Source organism: Sabethes cyaneus, chromosome 3 (genome assembly GCF_943734655.1).
Source record: "Sabethes cyaneus chromosome 3, idSabCyanKW18_F2, whole genome shotgun sequence".
Classification (NCBI taxonomy): domain Eukaryota; kingdom Metazoa; phylum Arthropoda; class Insecta; order Diptera; family Culicidae; genus Sabethes; species Sabethes cyaneus.
The window spans coordinates 141,020,631-141,033,290 of NC_071355.1; the positions used below are offsets into that span (position 1 = coordinate 141,020,631).

Consider the following 12,660-nt stretch of genomic DNA (forward strand, 5'->3'; position numbering starts at 1 on the left):
TAACAACAACTCTCTTTCGTGACGAAAAGTCGTCTAGATAGAGGTGGGCTTTCGTTGCGCTCTTTCTTTCTCTCGCCAGACCAGACCAGACCAGACCGCCGCGCAGAGTGCGGCTGCGGTGTGTGGCAAACCCAGAGACCAGTTTATAGTCTCTCCCGTGAATGATCTTATGGCTTATGCGAAGAGATGTAGCAAAGTCGTCGCTACATCGTAGGTTGTTGGGATTGGGAGTTGTTGTCGAAGTTAACCCGCTGTCTTTTTTTATAGCACCTCGCTCGATTGTGGCAACCCGGCGGCGGCTCAGCTCGTTCGAGGCAGCGCTCGCTCTTGGCTCTTCAGTTTCTTCGCGGCCTCTCAACGGGAAAGTTGTACGGATCTAATCTACCACGAATCGAAGGAGAAGCGAATGTTCAGTTTCGCGGCCCGCGCGACCTCGAACGAGATCAGCACAAAGTGACTGGAATTGAAGTCGATAGTTTTTTCTGTGAATTTCCAGGACTGCGCGCTGCGGGTGCACCGATATGTGCGTAGTGCTGTTTGTTGAAGAATAGATTGAAGACCGTAAAAGCGGATGGTGCTATAGCCGCTGTCGTACAACTGCGGCTACGGAGAGGTAGTGACGGAAACGACATCGACAAGATCGGAGACTTCAACGCTAGTGGGAAGCCGCGGTCGGTTATGGATAAATGCTAAATGTTTACGAAGTGGTATGGTTGGGGTTTGTGCCTTTTTTTTGCTAAAATGTGAAATGTCAAATGAATGCAGAGCTGAGAAGTGAAAAAAAACGTGTAGCATTAGGTGGAACACATATTTACCGGATGGTTAAATGCCAATGGGGGAAAACAGTTTGAACGGACTCCGGTGCTGCTTGTTAATTAGTGCAGAGTCAGCTGCTATAAGCTGTTGTTCGCAAACAAAAATCAAGGTCAACAGCTAAAACAGAATGAAAATATTTCTTATGATAACTATTGAAAATGTACGAAGATTACCGTTAGAGTGTATAATTATTTGAAGTGAAAAGTGAGCAGTGAGATACATAAAACATCCAAGTTGCAGGATTCTTTGCATCGAACGTTGGGTGTGTGTATATACTGGAAAGATCATGATAATTCTTTTAAACTGTTAACTTTTGGTTCCCTAAGGCAAGGGGCGCAATCAAGGTTCGTAAATTTGAGCGACGAAGAATAAAACATCGTCATTACTTTAATTATGTTTAATGTGCGGCATGCCGCAGTATGATTTCCGCTTTATTTAATATTTCCCATGAAATAATCAATTATTAGCCGGGGTTTAAATGAAAAAAAAAAGTTTAAGTAAATAACCAAGAGCATTCCTATGTGAAGTAATTGCATTCCATGATTAACTTCTTCCTCTATAACGAACGTGCCTAGTTGAAACTATATTTTTTATGTGAAACAATTTTTCTCAGTTAAAAGTACATTGCATTGAGAATGAAAGTTTTATTTCATTTTATGAGATGAAAAATGAATAGTGATAATACATGCAATATATCACGAATTGTTTTTAACAATCAGTTTTTTTGCAATTTATGATTCTAATCATAAAATAAGGAGTGAAATTTGTTGAGCCAATAAGCTAGTCGATTTGCAACCTTGCTCATTCATCTCTTAACGACAATCATCAGCCACAAAAACTTGCTATAAAGTGAACGCATCAGTGCATAGTAAATCAGGTGCAGTAAAGTGCCGATTTGTAGTGCTCGCCATTTCCGTGGATTATAGTTCCCTTTCGGCCTAGCATTCGTTCACGATAGTAATATGGGGTTCAATTTACGATTGTGTTAAGACTGCAATTTTTTGTGGGAAAATTTTTGAAACCTCCGCATTTTTATGCTGACATTGAATTAATTTTTTGGTTCCGCCAAGTTTGATGATTTGAGTGATATTTGTTGTTTGTTGATGTTTGTTGTCCGTGTATAAGCGTGTGTTCTACGCTACCGAAGTAAATCGATTAGCATTAATTAATTTGTAAACTTATAGTAGGTAGTGTATAAAAAGTGAATATATTTCTAATTGAAAATTTTGGTTCAATGCCTTGATATGAAACGAAAAAATGTGATGCATAATTCAAAATTTACAATTCAGTTTTTTTTAATTTGCATGATTTGGGTGTCAAATAAAAGCTAAATCATTACCTGGAATTTATAAATTTCATTGAATTTTATAATCATTTTATAATTATTATACACCATGGAACCCTATTGCATATTTTGACGTAGGATTACGTCTTACGGCAAGGTTTGGGATATCATTCCAAAAAATCAAAACATGCGAGAGTCACGAAAAATGAAAGATTTTGAACGCTCATAGCTCTGCGAATTATAAACGAATTTACATGGTTTAGACACCGATCAACTCATAATAGATGTAGTAATTATGTGATTACTATTAAAGCTTTTTTTTCAATCACCAATTAGTGAAAATTAACGAAAAGTTTCAAGGTCAAATATCCTCATGCATTTGCTTGGTGATCGCGTTGCTTCACGGACAGGGACGACAGTTAAATATACCATCTGTTTACTGTAATTTCGATTAAATTCCTTTTAGAAAAAAAGTGACAGAGTCTCCCAGTCCCAACAGGTCGAAGTTTCATTACGATACGACGCTCAGACTTATACTAATTTGATATCCGTGCTTGAGAAATACGTCAATACAGTAAATTTCGTAACAAGTTGCGTGACAAACATTCGCATAATGTCAAGCTTTGTCGAATTGATCCTGCATTCGTAGTCCTACATTCGCCACCTCGTTCGTATCCCTGATTTTCATCCTTTTTTCTAGTTTTTAGTAACATTATACCAACTTTTAAATTTTTCTAACAAACTCAAATCTCGTTTCACGTCCACTATTCGGGGGACGTAAAAAAATCGTTTGTAAAAAAGAGGCCATTTGTTCAAATTTTGGACGTAAAACGAGAGAACGTTAATTCATATTTTAGACGTAAAAAAGTGGATGTTAATTCGAATTTTGGACGTAAAAAGTATGAACACAGACACAGACCGTGCCTAAGGGCATGAACGCTGCGCTGACGTAGAACTATGAATGTTGAAGCAATTCGATAACGCTGGATATTTTTTAAATGTTCCACAGTTTGTTACGCAAATTTATAACTTTGTTAGATGAAGTCGATATTATACTTTCCAAATGCCTGTATCTTGTGTATCAGTTTCTTACAATTTGTATTTCTATAAAGAATTAAACTACCTAGTCAGAATTACACATCCTTTGGCGATTGACGGTGATACAGTAGGATTTCGAATTTGGCAACAAATGTGTGTCGTCTATGTCGCCAAAATCGAAACCGTGCCAAAATCGAGACCCTTTTTCGATATGAAAAAATTTAATGTAAATGCTTTAGAAAAAGACTAAATATCATTAATCAACGATTGCAACCATTTTATGTTTAAAAAGTCCGTCCGGTGCAAATAAGTTATTGACACCCTGCGGTAAGACGTAGTCCTACGGCAATAAAAATACAGTGGACTCTCGGAAAAGTTAATCGATTGTGGAATGGGTCGATTAACTTTTCCGAAATACTAACTTTTCTGAGTAGTCCTAAGAGTTATTGAAAATGATAAATACAAAAGCGAAAAATATATTCCCGTATACGGGATACACATTTTTAAGTATCTGGAAGTTGTAATGTAAAGCAGTTATAATATGTAGCAAGATAATATGAAATAATACTTAGTTCCTTGCAGTAAACTTAAAATAGTCGGTTATACTAGTTTACTGTTGATTTTTCGTAGCCTACGACAACATTTTGACATTGTTCGGGCTTATTTTTTGTTTCCTGCTGTTCCTTCTTTTGCATTTAAAATTCAATTTGAGTTTGCGCTTTTTCAATATGTTATCAAAAATCCCGAAGTAACTATGTGCCCGTATTGAACTATTGCTACAACTGTCCGGTACAAGAGTTTAATTTAATCCCAGTTAGGAAGTTGCGAAAAGGCGATAATAAACCTAAAAATGAGAAATAAAGATAGAAGGAAAACACACGTGTGTGAATGAACGCTTTGGACAACTAATAAATTCGAACTCTCAGAAAAGTTAAGCCAAAAATTAACTCTTTAGAGTCTTGCACCAGTGCTTAATTTTTCTGAACAATTAACTTTTCAGAGAGTTAACTTTTCCGAGAGTCCACTGTATTATTATTCGAAACCACATAACTTTTTTTCATGAACATACTCAGGGCATTTCCAGGACTGCGCGCTGCGGGTGCACCGATATGTGCGTAGTGCTGTTTGTTGAAGAATAGATTGAAGACCGTATGCAGACCGACGCAGGACTACGTAAGTCTATTTGATTTGATGATATCAAAAAAGTGTTATTTTAAAATGATTTGGTTGTGCTGCAGGTTGGAAAATCTAAATTTTTGCAAGTCGATAATTTTTTACAGCGTTTTATTCATTCTCATGATTGAAAGCTACTAAATAAGTTAAAGTTGTTCGCAAAATGTTTTGTACCTTACTGCCTTATACTGAGTTGACAGTCAAATAAACATTAGCATCACTACAAGTCCCTCCTGGCTTGTCTTGTCCATCATTTTCGAAAGAAAATAATCTAAATCTAATGTTTGACTATGGAAACTATGTAAAGAATTGCCAGCAACTAACTGATGTAAAGCAGCAAATGAAACGTTCAAAACTATTCTCGGATAAGAGAGTCGCTGATTTTCCTCGCTTTGAGAAGTCTCTGTCACGTCACGTGCTCAAATGCTAGACAACAATTTGGAACAAATACTTACAGTTCCTATATGGATACAATCTGGCAAAAGGAAAAGATCACCGCTCACTTTTCGAGGACGTTTCACCTTTAGGACATCAATTTGGACTAATTTCAATCTTAAATGTTAAAGACGGTTGAAGAAAAGGGGTGGTTTTATACTTTAAGAAAATTGCTTACCTTCAGGACATCACATTGGACTAGGTTTAATGCTGAAACAATAACATCGGTTGAAGAAGAGGAGTGGTTTTGCTCTCTGAGGTACTTTCCAAGCACAGATATCAAATTGGTATAGGTTTGAAAAACGTAAAGAATCTTCGACCTATTGGGACGAGGAGTTTCTGTCTGTTTATTGCAAAAAAAAAACAAGTGCAAACCATGACCATGAGTCTTTTGTTCGACCAATCAGGATGCGAGGATTTCTAGTTGGACAATGCTTCATTATTTTCTGTTTTTCAATAGTGTACACTTACGAAATAATAGCGTTCTTCATTTGAGCCAATTCTTAGAAGATATTGCGATCAATTGGTACAAAAATATTGAAAATCGATCGGAAAACCGCTAAGCTATTGGCGTTCAAACCCTGATCATTTTTCGAGAAAGATTTTTTGGAATGACACCCTACCCAGCGAAACCTTGCCGTGAGACGTAGTCCTACGTCAAAATAACTCAACCCGCCAGAGTTGGTAAAGTTTCGAAGTACGTCGCACGCTTAATAAAGGGGTTGTGGCTGTGGAGTCTCTCCTTTCTCCAGTCTGATGATGTGGTTCAAAGGAACTACCGGCGAGCCACAGAGGCCTGGGAGGATGAGTGGGTTCGGATCCGGTTATAATTGGTTCCAGTTATAATTTGATTGGATTCGCGGATCCCCAGCTTGGATAAAAGATTGCCGCACACGCGAGGTTGGTCTATGTAAACAAAGTTATGTCAAATGATTCCAATTCTTATCACAAGAGGTGTGCCGGTGATGCACGTGAGGCGTCCGGATTACTTTTACTTTTCTTTTAGTCAGACTTCATATCTATTCGATATGTAAATTTTAAAATGTTTTTCAAAACAACATGTGGTTTAGCAATAAAGTAATATTTATAAACGTTGTAACCATCTAAAACTTAGAACCACTGATGTCGAATAACCCATAAAAGTTCGACTTGAGAATAAAATATTGTCAAGACTCACACAATTCAATGCTGAGGCTTTGATCGTTGATCACATTGTTTACTACTATATCCTTCCTCCTTTAATAGTACTTATATTAGCAAAACATTCATAGTTCATATATTAGCAAAACAATACAAAATTGCATTTCAAAGCAAACGCCTCTGCATGCATCCGATTCACGAAAGGTGCCAATTGGTAGTTCCTTCGCAGTTCGCTGGTGCTCGCCATTAGATCTATTCGGATTAAACGAGGTAGAACAACGGCTTGAAAACAAAAATCATTGCTATGCTCCCTAGTTTCGTTACACAATGTTTGTGTACTGGCCATAGTCATAGCGATCGTGAACGTGTCCTACAACTAGGCACCCAGTTTTTCGTAGGAAGGCAGGCCCCTGCTGATGGCATTATGCAAAAATCTGCCTGATTTAAGCTAACGATAGCTAGTGCACCAGCACATGCAGCTACAGTAACCTAACAATACATGCAACCGATACAACAGTGCAGTCCGTGGCATAGTGATGGTGAAATTACGTGTCCAGTCAGGTTTAATCTATCTACAACAGTAGCGTGACTAAAACTCTGATTTTTCAAGAGGATTTCCGATTGGCAACTGTAACGGTTTCAAACAAAAACGAAGTTATTCTTACACGTAAGTGCGACGTCGTGAAGGCAGGGTTGTATTTTGCCCTAGATTTTGTTTCCATTGTAGACATAAAACAAAGCATCAAATCGATTACATCATTCGATGCATTTCGCCCCCGGTGCTTTACCAGAGAAGATGCGGTGGAAAAACTAGGACTTTTTTCAAAGTCACGTCCCAGTTCGAGCTGCGCGGCGACTGGTGAAGAAAAGTCACGTCGCAAAGTCGGTTTTATGTGTGGATAGCTCGATGAGGACTCCTTTTTATACGCCTCCGGAGTAAGCCGCTCTTCAGCGGCTTGATCGAGGTCAGACTGCACCGTATAACAGTAAACCGCGTGAACAAGCAGCGTGTGTAAACACTGCTGAGACGAAGAAAGCGCCAGAAAAACCAGTACAAGTTTTTCGCGCCAACTTTTCTACTATCTGGTCTTTTCTTCTGGGAACCGCAACACAACGGGGAAGAGCTCGGTTGTCTGGTGGTTCTCAGGTTACTTATTAAATCTATCTTCTTGTTTAACAATCATATAGTTCTTGCAAGGCACAAATAAACTCAACGCTAATTATTTCTCTTCTTTTCTTCTTTTATTTGCAGCAAAAATGAAAATATTTTTGCCATTAGTGGTGTGGATTGTATTGCTTTTTCGGACGGTAAGTAGTGATTGTTGCATTATGATCATTTATTTCAAAATCAAAGTTTAAAACATTTTGAAAACAGCGTTACACCAAACAGAGTTTCTAAATACCGCTAACCGATGGGCTGGCATGTTAAAGTTCCGGCACCGTGATCTGAATAAAAGTATCGTTAACTAATCAGCTGCAATAATCCAACCTCGTTCACCTTTTGAGACAGCATAGGTTAATTCGAATACGCTGCGACTAACCAGAAGCCTAATACATCGGTCTAGGTAAATAAACACACAATTATTGGCGATCCCATGGTTTCATTCCAGTGCCTAAGATTGAACGTAACCTGCTGATCGTTTAACTGTTTCCAATGCCGTCTGAACGGCTGAACAGCGGGAAGAATGTTCATTTAGGCGCCCAAAATGTGATCCAGGTGATTGCTTCTGTTATTGTAGGTTCCATCTGGTGGCTGCACTGTCTGCTTGCTGTGCTACGACGACGTAGTGTTAAGCGATGTCGTTGCTACTGCATTTACTTAGCGAGAGTTTGGTTGGACTCCAGGTGTAGGCTTTCCCCTTCAACTGATCACATTCGTATACAGAAGGCAGCGAACGGCTTTGCGTTTAAAAAGTGAAGGGGAAAAACAAAACCACTCGTGCGCGCTGCTTGCGCTTGCTGCCCATTTAGAAAATCTCACCTAGACACCAATGCAGCGCCCCGGGGGAATAAATCTGGACTTATAGACGTAGCTATAGGGAGTCAAATGTCATATTGTGTGTCGGATGAGCCCATCAGAACTGGTCCGAGCTGCCTGGCGACCCCTTTAAGAAACGGGTTTTCCCCTGCGCGGTTTAACACCCATTTCGAACGCCACAGTTGGGGGCGATGATGGAACCTAGAAACCTTATTTTTTGCAAGATTTTCCCCCTGCTTAGATTGAAAGACGCCGTGAGAGCACGGATTTATCTTTTATTTCGAGTGTTCGAAGAAAGTGGTCATACTCCTCAACGAGCAGGGAGAGAAGCTACTTAAAACCGGTCCGATTCAATGACGTGCAGAAGATCATTTATTTATTTCAGCGCGAATCGATCGATGCTCTAAACGATGTAGGATTGACAATAGGTTTTCAGTGCATCTGAATGGAGACACTTTGGTTCGGTTTTGTGACAAACGATACCTTAGTAATTTGGTTGATTTGGATGGTCCATCAATAGAATCTCTTCTCTTTTGAATAACAGTAGGAAGCAGCATTAGTTAATGTTGATAAAAATGGTTTTACCGTGGATCTCTATGTCCTAAACTTTCTAAATATTTTCTTGAATGTGTTGGCACATTCCTCGCAGCAGAATACTGGTCTTTTGAATAATATTTCCTCCCAATCAATGTTAAATAAAACGGAATAAAACGTGTTAATCGCTCCTAGCTTTTAGTAAACAGTTGAAGTAAACTTCAAAACTTTTAAATCAGTTATCTGATTGATTAATATTTTCCCAGTTAGCGAGAAAGTTTAAAAAGTGACACATTGTGCATTTCTTCTAACGTCACGCAGTGTTGTCCCTCAAAGAAGTGTTTTTGCATGTTAAAGATTTATCCGAATCTATTCGAGATTGATGGAAATTCGAAAAAGTTATTGAGAAAAAACTTGCGTGCTTGAAAAAAGTCTTGACGTTACAACGGAGTGTCTTGTTAATAAAATAAACATTTTTAATCACAAAATTAATTCACGTTAGTCAATTTTATGGCACTCCATCTTATTTTGATATCAATAAGCTTGCCGTCAAATATTTTATCGTATCACTAAATTTGCTCATACTTTGAAATAGAATGCTATTGGGTGACAAATCAGTTCGGTCTACTTTTAATAAATGGTTCTGGTCGTTATGCCATGTTGATTTCGGTGGTTTCTGAGAGGTTAGAGTTCAGTTTATATAGTTTTTAGTTCTTGGGTCAACTTTATCATTTACTGTTGTAAAAATATTGAATTTTGTGTAACTATAAGTGGCACTTGCGGGAATACTCATTTTTTTGCTTCAATCCGAACAACTGAATATTTATGACGACAATTCTCGTCTATTGATAAAGCGCGTAGGTTATGATTTAGACGTTTCAAAATTGGTGATTTTAGTGTTGAAAACAGTGGGGTTGTAAATAGCCAAGGAAGTTCTGAGACCAAAAATTGGAGACAATATTCGGTGAATATTTAATTCAAACGCAAGAGGTGCTTGCTGAATTATTGGAAATGACACTGTAGAGATGTTTAATAGAGCAGATAGAGTGAGAGAGTTTTGCAAGCAATAGGACACCGCCTCTAGTTTCTGATAATAAAAAACAGAAGTTGGCGCTAGTGTTTCATCATGCGCCATGCGTGAGAGTATGCCTGAAACGATCAATGTTTCCCTGTTGAATACAACAGATGTCGTTGCTTTGTAACGTATATTGTACATTTCGGAAATAGCTCAATTTTGCACGACAATAAATTTACTCAACGCAGCAACATTACTCTCCCATACATCTCAGTTTCTTTTGTGTTTATCGCTAATCGCAATATAAATTTTGACACCCGAACCAATAAATAGTTGGCGGACATTGTTTGTATTTATTGCGTACATGTTGCGAAATTTAATTTTTTCGAATTGAAATGTCGCAAACAATTCAGCTTCTGGCTCTCGCACGGTATATGATCACTTTTCCGGGATCTCGGAAGAATGGTAGTAAGATGCTATGGAGAGGTATAGGAAAAGTTTGTTTTTTATCAAAATGAGGCAGAAGTCATGAAAATTATAACAGTATAACAGAGTAACAGAGTATAACAGAGTAACTGTACCACAAATAAAATATGATTAGGGATTGGTTTTCAGGTAGACATAGATAAGTGAGAAATTTTAATTTTACTATCACTAGAAAAGCAACGGTTCGCATGGCGTCCGGTTTAGAGCACTGATGAACTAACATGACACATGCTTTAAAAGCATCGTCCTATATATTTTGCATGCATACTAACACCTTCTGTTATGCAAATTACGAAATAATATATATTTGTAGGATTTAACATTAAAGTTTTTTACATTTGTGCGTTATTGAGTATGCTCGGAGCAACCCTCGAATGCTCCGTTTTGGCCGATCCGTAGACTCTATATTTTTCAGTACAATTAGTTTTGTTCAGTTTATTCTAAGAGGGATGTTTCACCACCAATTGCGTCCCTAAACGAAAAACTCTGGCGTTATCTTATTCTAACACCGGTAATCTTGCCCTTCGCATGCAAATGCCATCGTCTTCCCGTTCATTCAGGTCCGGTCATTCGGAAACCCGAAGTAGGAGAACTCTGATAAACACATTTCGAGTAAGCGGAGGCGTCTTTCGTCTCTCCTAGCTTAACTCTCGCACCATGCGATGCAATCCTTAGGTCAGAGTGCAAGTGACCTGCGACGCGACGTGACTTTCCTTGCTGTAGTTATCAGCGATGTCAGATCTACGGATTTTTATGCATGCTTAAATTTGGGACCCACTCTTTTACTCGAGATCAGAGAAACTATCCAGTCTAAACATGTACATAATATGAAGATTATATGTAGTATTCTTTGTTTGAAGTCTGCTGCTCTATTCTAAACTCACAAAAATTGAGAATATTTAAGGGTACCAAATTTAAGCATGCACAAAAATCCGTAAATCTGACATTGCTGGTAGTTATACGCGCAGCCCTTTTTCGCCCGAAGTAGGACTGTGCATTTAGCGACATGTGAGGGAAGTCGCGTCAAGTCGCAGTCCCTTTTACTCTGTACGGGCCCTATATAACTGCAGCAAGAAAAGTCGCGTCACGTTACGCCACAGGTCGCTTTTACTCTGGCGGTACTCTTAGACGCCGATTCCCAGCAGCTATGGCACAATTTCACAATAGCGTGTTCAAATTTTGTCAGCTAAAAAGGTGCGCAAAATCAGCGATTTTAAGGCTTATGTTTAATTTCAATTTCCGCGAAATGCTTGCGTTCTTCAAAACGTTTTCCACAATAATTTATGCCGGATGTTGACCGTCTATTATCGGTTCACCGCAGCTCAGCGGCGTGGTTGAAATTATGGTCTGACTCGTCCGGAATTTCATTATCTGGATCCAGGCAAGAATAAAATGGGGTATGTAGCGGGCAGGGCCCCTATATAAGTGTCTCGTCTGTTTGTCTCTGGTTAGAGCATAGTCTGAAAACTACTAGCAGTCAGTTCGAGTTATGCCAAACTAAGGAGCTGTGAACGGACAAAATATAGGGCCCTACTACGTAAGTCATGTCGAACAGCTCGACTCGACTCAGTCACTATCGAGTGTCAAGTGCGGGAACCTTTTTAGCAGTCGACTCAGTGGAGTTACTCGATAAAACATTGTCGCATGTTGCTTTTACATAATATTCAAAGTAGGCCAGCTGAGCAAAGTGACACTCGACGCGACTTAAGGCCCATAGTTTTTAAATCTAAACGTACCTAGACGAGACGGACACTATACGGATTTATTCACCTACTTACCTGGTCCGGTCCGGTGACCGGAGATGCAATCTCAAATCTCCTCGGCTAGGGAGGTAGTCCAGGCTGTCTTGTCCCGCCTACAAGCTCGTTTAACAACCCTCGCCAGTTCGACGTATCTTTGATGGGCAGCTGTCTGTGTTAGTGGTTCGAACTCGCTCAACGCCGGGTCAACGTCTTTCGTAATCCACTTCCTCCGCCCACTACGTACTTTATCAATAGTTTCGTCACTGGTCGTAATGAAAGCGTCCTGGGGCCTGGTCCATTGCTCTTCGACGGTTCCTCCAGATGCCGGCTCCGAGACTCGGGATTTAAGTCGTTCAACAAAGCCCTTATTCACTTAAGTTGCAAGCACCCCGTGGAAAATATCCATCGTACACCTGGTGAAAGACGGGAAGTTACGATGTGTCGGCCACGTCAATAGTATGATGGACGACATTGCAATAAAATTCACTGTCTACAACGACCCCACGTGCATCATGAATAGGACACCATACGAACCGTTGCATTTCAAGAGATGGCGCTTTTCTAGTGGTAGTAAAATCAAAATTTCTCACTTACCTATGTCTACCTGAAAAGCAATCCCTAATAATATTTTATTTGTGGTACAGTTACTCTGTTATACTGTTATAATTTTCATGACTTCTGTCTCATTTTGATAAAAAACAAACTTTTCCTATACATCTTAGCCATAGCATCTTACTACCATTCATCCGAGAGCCCTGACAAGTTAAAGCCCTATAAAGATACATTTATAGGACTTTATGAAAAGGCTGGCCAAGAGCCAGAGGCTGATATGTTTGCGACATTTCAATTCGAATTTATTAGGGGAGCCCTATAGCCGCAAGGTTACCGAGTCTGCCTTGACAAGCGAGTGGTCGTGGGTTCGAATCTTAGTAGAATCATGCCATTCGATGTTAAGTGACTTTAGCATGGGTTTATTGTCAGACCCCTCCACATCCTTCCTAATGCATTCTGAATTTAC

General features: G+C 39.2%; 1 protein-coding gene across 11 annotated transcripts in view; it reads left to right on the forward strand.

Moving 5' to 3' along the window:
* The first annotated feature begins 267 nt into the window (after positions 1–267).
* The window catches only part of LOC128742585 (uncharacterized), a 235,669-nt gene continuing 223,276 nt past the window's right edge, over positions 268–12,660 (forward strand). For 9 of the 11 annotated variants that reach the window (XM_053838988.1, XM_053838990.1, XM_053838989.1 and 6 more), the window contains exons 1-2: positions 268–1,160; positions 7,140–7,195. In XM_053838988.1, the coding sequence (XP_053694963.1) occupies positions 7,145–7,195 (51 nt within the window). In that variant the 5' untranslated portion in view covers positions 268–1,160; positions 7,140–7,144. The remainder of the gene's footprint in view (positions 1,161–7,139; positions 7,196–12,660) is intronic. The other 2 variants (XM_053838998.1, XM_053838997.1) reach the window with 1 other exon arrangement.